This window comes from Miniopterus schreibersii (genome assembly GCF_964146895.1).
Source record: "Miniopterus schreibersii genome assembly, chromosome: 10".
Classification (NCBI taxonomy): Eukaryota; Metazoa; Chordata; class Mammalia; order Chiroptera; family Miniopteridae; genus Miniopterus; species Miniopterus schreibersii.
This window is the reverse complement of record NC_138110.1, coordinates 36,189,649-36,200,509: the sequence shown is the minus strand read 5'-3', so window position 1 is coordinate 36,200,509 and position 10,861 is coordinate 36,189,649. Positions and strand designations below refer to the sequence as shown.

The following is a 10,861-nucleotide window of genomic DNA, read 5'->3' as shown; positions in this document are numbered from 1 at the left end:
AGGAATGCAGCAAGATGGAGCTTTGGAATTGGGTGGGCCCCTGATCACTGATGGAAGCTGGCAACATTTTTCTCAAGCACCTCTCCTGCCCAAGTTAAATTAGACCAGTTAGTGGTCATCTGTTAATTTTCCCCAGTCTTTTCTGCTATAGAACAAATTCATAATACGGCCCCGCCTTCTGTCATCTGTAACTCAGCTTTTAAGATCTAGTCGTAAAGTAACTACTGCATGGTCCTTTTCAGTCTAGTGTTTGCCGATGTCTTATGAATGAAGAAGACTGAAATCTAGAGCTCTGTTCATTCCACTGTTCAACGTAAGTTTGCTGAGTACTGACTACATCTTAGTGCTGAGGGAAAAGCAAAAGATGTGACAGCGACTTTCCCTGACACAGGAAACCTCATTTTGCCAAGGGAACATGTAACTTTGGAGATGTAATTACGAATGACTGAACCTAAGTCTCAGGATCAGGAAAGGATTTTCTGAAGACTGACGAGGTATTAGATTGGCCCATAGAAAGGCTCCAAGGCAGGAAAAAGTGTGGCTTATCTGAGGACATAAAAGCTTGGCCTGGCCTTGGTCAGGTGGCTCAGTTGGTTGGAAAGTCATCCATAAACCACAATGGTTGCAGGTTTGATTCCCAGTTAGGGCACATTCCTAGGTTGGGGGTTTGATCCCCTGTCTGGGTGTGTGTGGGAGGTAACCAACTGATGTTTCTCTTTCCCGCTTCTCCTCTCTCTAAAATCAATAAAAACATATCCTTGGGTGAGAATTAAAAAACAAAAGCTCAGCCTGGTCAGGGTGTCTAGCTAATGGAAAGAAAGGGTCTGAAGGTCAATGAGGTAATAGATTTTTATTATTTGTTTCTATGCTGTGGTTAAGCAGCCTGCTATTTTAAACCATTATCTTATTAAAAAGAATCAATACTTGAAAGTCTGAAATTCAATTTGCTGTATATTTATTGTTTCTACACTCAGGTAACTTAAAATCTAACAGAAAAGTTAAGACACATTTTCGTATTGTTATAATATATAATACAAGTCGGCATGTGCCTTGAGGGAAGGTCAGAGTGCTACGTGAACACTGGGGTACGTGTGTAGGATTTGTGCTGCATTTGTTTCTTCAACAAGTATTTAACAGGTGCCTTCTCTGGGGTTACAAAGATAAATAAGATAAGGAATTCAGTCTTCTGGAGGAGCCAGACACATATATAAATAATTAGAATGTATAAGTGTAAAGATAGAAATATGCACAGGCTCTAATGGGATAACAGCAATACTTATAATTTATTAAGCGCTTATTAAACACTTTACAAACATTTTCCCATTTGTTTCTCACAATAACCTCCTAAGGTCGGTATTGCTACCCTTATTTTTGAGATGAAAAACCCAGCACTCTGAGAAGTTAAGTAAATTGGGAACCTTCTAAAGTTTAAAAGTTGAAAAAGTGGAATTCAAACCAAGTTCTTACTGACAAGAAGCCCCAGGCTCTTAACCTCCATAGTACACTGCTTCCCAGTAACACACGGGTGCTCAGAGCAGGGCATGCCATCCGAGCTACACCAGAGGTAAGGAGTGCCTGCTTGGGCTGAGTTTAGGAATTAGGAGATTAGTCCAGGTCAATGCTACTGTGGCTAGAACTGGGGTGTGGGGGGTAGCAGGGAACTATTAGTGGAACCCTCTGAAAGGGCTGTGTTTGTTCATCAGAGATGGTCAGATGTTGGCAATGTCATACGCCTCATCTTAACAGAATGGCAAGAAGAGACAAATCCTTTAATGAAGTCCAAGAAAATGTACATTCTTACCATTTAAGTTAAATTGCAAAATATTTCTTGGAGCACTTACTTTCAAACTAATTACTCAAATAGGAAATATTTTCCATTTTCAATCATCTCGGGTCAATTTGAAAAATGGCTTTTATTTTTTATTGGTCTTCACTTTGTCCATTGTGAAGCTGAGTTGCCAAAATTGCCTTCAGTACAAAATTGCCTTTAGCCTTTTGTGCTTCAAAAGGGGAAAGTTTCCACTTCCTTATTTCATCTTGAAAACTTTCAAAAAGTTTGGGCAGTGCCCAGTGCTGTCCTCATTACTCACTTCATCACTTCAGCTCTAGTTCTTGCATTTGGCACACAGCAGATGCCAAGTTCAACACTGTTCAAAATCCCAGAAGACTTTGGGACCAATACCCAGTGACCCGTCTCTGAGCTGAGTCTTTAACTTTTCAACAAAGTAACAAAATGAAGGCAGCAGGCTTTATTATCTCTTATAATTAACTAGGATAAAAAAAAAATCACACACACTTAAGTGGTGCTCAAACTTTGCTGTATATAAGACTCGTCCCAGGAGATTGTTAAAAAATTCCCGCTGGGTTTCACAAAGATTCTGATTCAGCACATCTTGGGTGGGGTATAGAAATCTGTTTTTAACAAAAATTTGGATAACTGTCATACAAGTAGTCCATGCACCAGTTTTTGAGGAATTGACAAGCTAAATCGGGGAACAATTTTTTACAATCATCCTAATAATACCATCATTTTGAGTTGGTATTTCCTCCAGTGTTCTGAGTACATCTCAGCTCATAATATTTCTGAAGAACATTTTTCTAAACTTTGGAAATACTCTGAGGAAATGAATGGATAAAATAAAGTCTTAAAAAGTTTGCCACAGGTTTTCGGCTCTTTGGAGACAAGAGTCATTGTTATGGTTTTCCATGGCCATGTTTCTGTTTTCTCTAGCCCCCTAAATGTTGAAGTGGGAAGAGGAAGACAACAGAGCATTTAGAAGCAAAGATAGTGGACTGTCATTGGGAATGCTAAAGTCGCCCAGGATAGTAGCAGGAATGGGGTGGAGAAAAGTGTTCTGAGCTAGGGAGGGAAATCCTCAGAGAAAGGTGGGAACTAGACACTTTTCAGAGCTGAGGACGGGTAGGGATACCTTTAAAACAGGAGCAGTTTTTGAAGGCAAGTTATGGAACAGCAGTCTGGATGCATCAGTGGGAACCAGTTTTTGTCCCTGGCCACTGAGGTTCTGAGGGCTTGGGAGAATGACTCATCTCTGCTGAAGGGGATTGGGGAGAAATGTAGTTGCCAGGGGACCCAGGGCCCAACACAGAAGGATGCCAAAGAAAGGTACTGGATTTCTCCCAACATCTTTGTGGTTGGTCAAAAGAGGTTTCCTCAAACAATGAAATATTGTTTGGCGATTCCACTGGGTATAAGGCCAAAAGACAAGCAGCATTTTGAGTGTGGATACGGAACCCCAGAATGTGATGACCTCAATATGTTTAAAGAAAATGTCCAGGAATCACTTTTCCTTGGGAAGCTTGGTGGATGAAAGAACACACACTTCAGAGCAGGAATTGGAAGGTGGGACACTTAGGGGCCAGCCAGGTAAGGTCAACAAGTGACGATGGCTGGGTGAGGGCATGAACAGACAGAGGCCCCTGGCTTCTCTAAATGAGCTGACCTCAGATCCGCCCAACTATTTCCAGGTGGGCAGGTAGGATGAGGGTATCAGCAACTCTCCATCATTGATGAAACAGTTCCAATTTTAAAACGTTGGCAACTAATTCAAATATTAAATACAATGCATTGTAGGCCAAACCAAACATATCCGTGGCCAAATCTGACCTGTAGGCTGCTGGATATGGCCTCAGCTTTGGAGCCAGAGAGATCTTGCCAGGAAGCTGGCTCTGGGGCCTGTCCTTAAACCTCTCTGACCTCAGTTTTCTCATTCATAAAATGATGGGTGGAATAATACCTTTCATTTTTTTGATAAGGATTAGACATACTCTTCATGTCATTAAATGTATGTATTTTACCAGTGTCTGATACCTGGTAAGTGCTCAGTAAATGGCTTTTCTATTAACCAAAATCATGCATTTTTTTCAACATTACCTCCCAAATCTTAATAAACAAATACATCATCTTAGAAATGCAAAAGGTTACTGCATCCACAGCTATACTTTAGGTTAAGGTGTGACTGACAACTAGTACAGAAAAGGCATGTGGTTCAGATCACCTCTCTCAGTTGCCCCGCCTCAGTGCCTTCTCTTTAGATCCACTGGTCCTATAGATGTCTGAAAGTCATAAGGCAGAAACATGTACATTACACATGAAGAGAAGCTATAGAGGAAGCTTTAAACTATGTCAGCAAAAACATTTATCAAAGTAACTTTCCATGCAGTGCTTTGTTAGAAATGGTACAAAATGAGTGAAACAGAGATAGTTCCTTTCCTTCTGCAAGACCTAAGACATATTCCAATGACAACAGAGATTTTTTTTATACTCATATGAAGAGGGATATAAGAAATGAAAAAATTAATGAAGCAAAACAAAAGTAAGGGAAGGAATGCTTGCATCTATTGGTTAGAGAAGAATCTGATGCAAGTCACATCAGGGGGAAATCATTTTGCCTTTTTCTATTGATCAGAGAGCTCATGAAGTGTAAGACTTCAAAATTGAATAATCTAAAGAGATTCCTTGGTGAGTTAACATGAAATGAATGTCCAGATAGAGAAAGAAGAGAGTACTTCAAATAGAGTGTAAGGCTTGAACAGGGACTTAGAGATGGGGAAAATGATTGCTTACATGGATTTATTGCTGACAATATATTTTCTTGGAAGGATCTGATCTTAGTGAAGAATTAAGATATGAATGAATAGGCAATTTTAAGAACTAAATGATGTGAGGCAACACCCTTTCATTGAACTCAGACTTGCCTTCTTCAGATAGGGTATCCCCAAGCTTAGGAGAAATCTGCTGTCTTCTAGCTGAACACTTATTTATCTTGACTTTTTTCATGGTGTTTTTCAGTTGGCTTAAGTCGATCTGCTCCTCTATTCTTTTCTAGAATCTCCCTGAGTAAGTTTTAGGTAATCTAACAAGTAAACCAGTACTGGGGATGGGACTCAGGAAAGAGACAATGCACAATTGCATAGTTTCTAACGGTGGTGGCGCTTTCACGTTGGCTGACTTGCTGAGCCACGCGCTTTCACGTTGGCTGACTTGCTGAGCCACGCCCATCTTCGCTGGCTATCAAATGCTGATGTGGGGGCAATTGGCTGGGCTCTCTCCCGCTTGGACTGTATTCCCCTTGCCCTTGCCCACTCCTATAGGTGTCTAGACTTTCTTGTGAAAATGATATTTTGTTTTCATTAGGCTAAATTTGTTCAAGGGAACCCACCTCCCCCCCCTTAAAAAACACTGTGTCTCATGATCAACCTGGATAAAAAAAAAAGGGGGGTGGGGAGGAAACCTAATTTCTTACAAAATCTTTGAATCTGTCAGTTTAACTTAGCAGGAATAAAGTGATAAACAAATTTGAATTGTGGTAACTGACTAGTTAAACACACACATGTTATCTATATCCATATTTTTATTTAAAAAGTTTCAAGATGCCTAAGGTATTTCTTGCCTTTACCTGTTCTGAGTATAGGTGAAAGAAAGTGAAAGGAAAATGCATAAGCTCCTAATATTCTGAGAGCTGGTGGTGGCGTTTGCTACTTGTCCTGCCTCCTTACCCAATTATCAGCTGTCTCTTTCGGCAAGTACTCAACCAAACTCTGCTTTAGTTTCCTTTATAATACATTAGTGGTAGTGAGGTGCTGGCAATAGCACCTAACTTAGATGGACTATGGAGGTTAAATAAATTAATGCATGTAAAACACTTAAGTATCGAATGTTTGGTTATGGCTATGAGAATGAATATTGCCATGGTTATGACTGAGATTTTGGAAGTATGACCCTAAAAGTAGGGCTAACCTGAGTTAGCCCTGATCTAAGGTTGTCAGGCAGTTGAGCTACTACTAAGGGCCTTTGGCCAACCATTCTTCAAATATCAGAGAATGTTGGGGATGTTAGTCATGGGCAAAGTTTCTGCTCTGCCATATTCCACGAAGGCCTAGAGACTAAGACGCTCCAGGAGGACAGAGGAGGACTTCTGTTAGGCAGGTGTTGACTGTAGCCCCAGCTTACTAATTCCAGCTTCTACTAATGCCGGAAGTGATCCTTTCAAAGGGACCTCTAATACTCAAAATTATCTGCATCTGCGCATATATTCCCTTCAGCCAAACACCATGTGTTTTAGAAGATAACACCTCTGTGAAGAATAATGACTCATAAAGTCTAAGAGTCTTTTTTCCTCTTTCTAATTATAGCTGGTGTCCAAGTAGTTCTTGAATTGCTAGATAATATTTTATAGACCCTGAAGTTGGAGAATTTAGTAAGTGGCCTCACATTGCCACTGACTTAACGGATAGTTTCAAACACATGTGAGAAGATCAGAAAGCTGGGTGTCCTGAGCATACATTTTCATGGAAATTTATGGCCGTGTCTGAGCACAGTCACATCAGTAATGCACATCTATAGGTAGTTTACCGGGTTAAATAGCTGTGGTTTTGGATTTAACTGCCAACTTATTACTCTAACAGTAATTCCAGACAAGGGAGTAATAGAGTGAAGGGGCCTGCTCAGGTTGTTACTGCTGCCTATAAAAACAAATAAGATTCTTAGGGTTTAATTAGAGGACTGATAATTATACCTGCAGCATGCTGATGATGTTAAAATGGGAACATTGGACATCTGGAAGATGAGTCTAGATTTGGCCACTTGCCTTTAGGAATCTAAGTCCATGAGACTGTGACTGTCCAAAGGAGCAGTGATGCTCACACCCGGGGTCTGTACCCAGGCAGAAATGGCAGAGGCGATCATGAGCTGGTCTGCAACGTGGAATAATTCAGGAGAGATAAATGGAATAGGTCTTTAAAACCATAAGGACTCCAGGATGATGACTAACTTCTTGGGCCCTAACATGAAAAGAAGTGATTTAAAAGAAAGAAGAGTTACATACAGAATGTGCTCCTTCTTCATAAAAACACACATGGCCCCCGGAACTCACAGCCACGCAGGACGTCAGCTGGCCTCCGAGAGTTCCTTTAGGGAAAGTGACTGAAGTGCCACCTACGATTCACAGGAAAGGGTCTGGAAAGGGGCACATACAGCAAAGGGTATAGAGTAGCTTTGTGCATCATTTTCTCCTTCTTACCTCTCTTTTCTATCCCCAATTTCAAATAATCACACACACACACACACACACACACACACCACACACACACATTTTATGTCTTCTCAAACACATAAGAAATGTTAATGAGAGAGATAGGACCCTTGTTTCCATTTTTTCTTTCCAGTTATGAAAAGTAAGGTTTTTTTTTGTTTGCTCTATATACGATTTAGAATAACTTTGACAAAACTGACTCTATACTTTACAGCACATCCCATCTAAAACTAGTTTTTTGTCATTTATGAGTAAAATTTCAGGCTTCTTAGCATATTTTCTAGTCTCTCTTTCTCCATAAAGAAATGATTTCAATGTCTCTGAGTTACTAGGAATTCACTCTACATGGTCCAGCAAAATTTAAATTATACAACTTAGACTACTCTAGAGTAAAGCTCCTTAAAAAGAGAGAGCACAGCTTAAGAGTATGGTATAGAGGCAAGAGTTAATGGAGTAGAAAAGCAGTAAAAGGTTAGTTTAGAAGGTTTAATACTTATGATCTGACAGCGCATTGTCACTACCCACTCGATGGGAGACACAGATAGGATAGGTGTGTGTAAAGAATATAGCAGTTCATGAGTACTGAGCCATGATATGAAAAATCAAGATGAAATAAGTACAATTGCAACTATCTTGGTCTATTAATATTCAAATATTAATACCTGCTTTTCTTTGAAAGATACTACTGAGTATTTACTGTCCAAAAAAAAATGATGGTATGGGAAAAGAAACATGTTCAAGACATGCATTTAAACAAGAGTTAAATGACATGTGGCTTGCTTAACTCAGTTGACTGATTAAATAAGTCTCCCATCCAAATATGTCTTCTACTTTAGGGTCCCTTGGAAAGAATTTCTTAATGCATTACAACTTTTCACACAGGTCACACATGATCTTATTTTTCAAAGACCTGGATTTAATATTTGAATGCAGTGGTATTTGACTTTGTTAGTACAGAATATTCGAACTTAAAAATGCCTTAGTTTGTTTATGCATAAGCCTATTAAAAATGTTTCTAGGGCTCTTGTTATGTTTATCCTCTAGAACATAACCTATCTTTGAAGTGGTGTATTAGTTTTTAAGAAGTCATTCCCAAGCTGAATAATTAGACTGAAAACAAAAGCTATTCTTAGAGTACATTTCACATATAAAGCTATGCACATGATGCTTTGATTCAAATAATATTCTTATGAAACTTTGTTATTGTTTGAGGTCTATATTCACAGTGGCAACTTTTGTTTCTGATGATTATTCCATCCTGAAACAATCCTCCCTGCCCCCGCCTAATTAAACCAGAATTAGGAGCACATTTACATCTGATGAAGCTTAAACTTCTCAACCGCCCGCTTCAGAAGCAAAGACCTTCAGTGGCTGTGCTCATTCTGTCTCTGTATAGAGAGACTCGAAAGAAAACAGAATCAATTCCTTTAAGTTTTCCTGGAAGAGGAAGGTTGTTTTTGTTTCTTTGATCTTAGCACGTTGTGTATTTTTTATTGGCTGTTGAATATAAAAAGCCATATAGCCTCATCTGTTTTTTCTGCTATATTCCCATACTGTAAATCACATAATGCCTTCCAACTTAAAGTAAAATGCCTAGGTCCAAAATATCATTTCACAATTGATTTATCATTGCAGCTGATAGAAAGATTTCCAGGGTGTAAAAAAACTATCCAATGTTTGATTAATATGCCACAGACTGCTAAAAATACATCCATGCACTTTATGCAACAAATTCCAGGATGTAGACATTCACTCACGCTATTTTAGATCCCTTTTCCTATCATTGTGGGAGGCTCTTGTAGCTAATGGAGCAGCTGGCTAGGTTATTGCTTCTATAATATAATCTATAATGCAAAAGCAGCTCTTTCCCAAACATTTTAGAGCAACTCAAGTTGTTTGCATGTCTCTTTTAGGTAATTTTCCTATAACTTTGTGCCAATTGGTGTCATACTATCTGGTAAAAGTCTTCATTAAATCAAGACAACTGCATTTAGTTAAATTTCTCTCATACTGAGAATTATAGGAAAATTACAGTTAGCTGATTCAAGGCCATCATCATGAAGTAAATACAGTGTTTTAGAAAATGAACGCAAACTACAAAAATGGAGTTGTATAATTAAACATCAAATAGTCCAAGTAATAAAAGTCATAGATTAATTGTCTCTCAGTTCTAGTCAGATCCTTTAAATACTGTCTCACAACCTGAGCATTGGTTCTTTCATCAGAAGAGTGTCTATCCTTGAAGTTTGGAAATTTCAGCTCCTTTGGAGCACCAATCAGCTGTAAAAAGTAATTGGCATCTTCTTCCAAAGTTTCAAATTTCCCAACAAAATCATAGTTGATCAAACATGGATAGCAGAGTTTGCTGACCTTTTCCCAGTGAATGTCCATTCCTACTGGGCGGTGGGAATCCAGCAAATAGTGAACGAACTCTTTGAATTTGACTCCAGATCCATTATTTAATGCTTTTTCACAGGCATTTGGCCGATATTTCTTTATAATTGCTTTCCCAAATACCGGATGGTAATAACTATTGGGGTGTTCAAATTTGTCCCTAAATGCTGACACTAATCTTTCCATGGGATCACGAACAAACACAGCTTTGGTGTAGGTATTCAAACGAGTATATATGCCTTTTAAGTCAAAGCTGTCGAGCTTTTTCAAATGTTTCCCATAGTGAACAGCATCGTGGGAGATGTTGTATGCTGAGGGAGCCAATCCATTTAGTACCATCAGAATTCTTTTCCAGTTGGAACAGCCAGCCTTTGGTACTTCACAATATAGTATTTTGTGTTTATCTTCTACGTAGATCCTAGATACCATGTGAAAAAGATGTGATTGAGGATGGCTCACTCCACCATATTTCTTGCAAAACTCCCGAAGGAAAGACCTGCGCCTCTCTTGGGTGGCATCAGTCCTCCTCCATTTGTTGTCTCTGACTAAACTTTTGTTTAAAGGGCGAATGGCCAATGGCCAACTCATTTCTCTGAACTTCTTGAAAAGGGTCTTAGTTCCTTGATGTTCTTCAGTCAACTTAGTGGTTGGTGACTCTATGGTCTTACCCAAAGGTTGACCCTCACCTTGGGAGGAACTGGTCTCTGTTAAGACCCCACTAGACCTCTCAGAGTTAAGCAGAAGATTTTCCTTTTTTTCCTTGGGATCCTCAGGCATGTGGAACTTGGGGTTCTGTTAAAATAGAGAAGAAATGTTGAAAGCACATTCATGAATGTGGGTATATTAATAAGAAAGTTAACGTATTTGTTTTAAAATACTATCAAGGAGAGTACATCTCATATAAGGTAGGAGAACAATTTAGCAAAGCATGACAAATGTGCATTTTGCAGTAAGCTTCTTCACAGAAAACATAACAATAAAAAATTGTATCCATGCATCATCTTGACCAAAGCTTCACATTATATTTTAAATATATTTGGGTTACTTATATGTTATTATTAATTTAATGCTAATGTGCTGCCATAACCTAACAGATTTTCTCATGCTCAATTATATGAACATTATTGGGATAAAACTTAGTGATTGATTTGAATCTATGTTCATAGTGTATTCATTATTGTTTCTGTACTATCTTTGCATCTATGGTTATCAATTACATAGCCCTACAAAATGCCAAAAAAGAAAAAAAAAAAAAAAAGAAGAAAAAAGAAAAAGATATCCATAAGATAGAAATGAAAGGGCCCTGAATAGTTATCTTAGCTTTGCCTGTAACACAACAGAATGTAGTTCAATCATTCTGTAGGTCAGTGATTCTTGAGCTAGTAAGGAGTGTGTTCTTCCTAGCACTGGTTTAG

The 10,861-nt window shown here is 38.8% G+C and overlaps 1 protein-coding gene across 3 annotated transcripts in view; it reads right to left on the bottom strand.

Moving 5' to 3' along the window:
• Positions 1-947: 947 nt before the first annotated feature.
• CHST9 (carbohydrate sulfotransferase 9) overlaps positions 948-10,861 on the bottom strand; it is a 194,744-nt gene continuing 184,830 nt past the window's right edge. For all 3 annotated transcript variants that reach the window (XM_081148297.1, XM_081148295.1, XM_081148296.1), the window contains one exon: positions 948-10,238. In XM_081148297.1, coding sequence (XP_081004423.1) covers positions 9,147-10,238 — 1,092 coding nt within the window. In that variant the 3' untranslated portion in view covers positions 948-9,146. The remainder of the gene's footprint in view (positions 10,239-10,861) is intronic.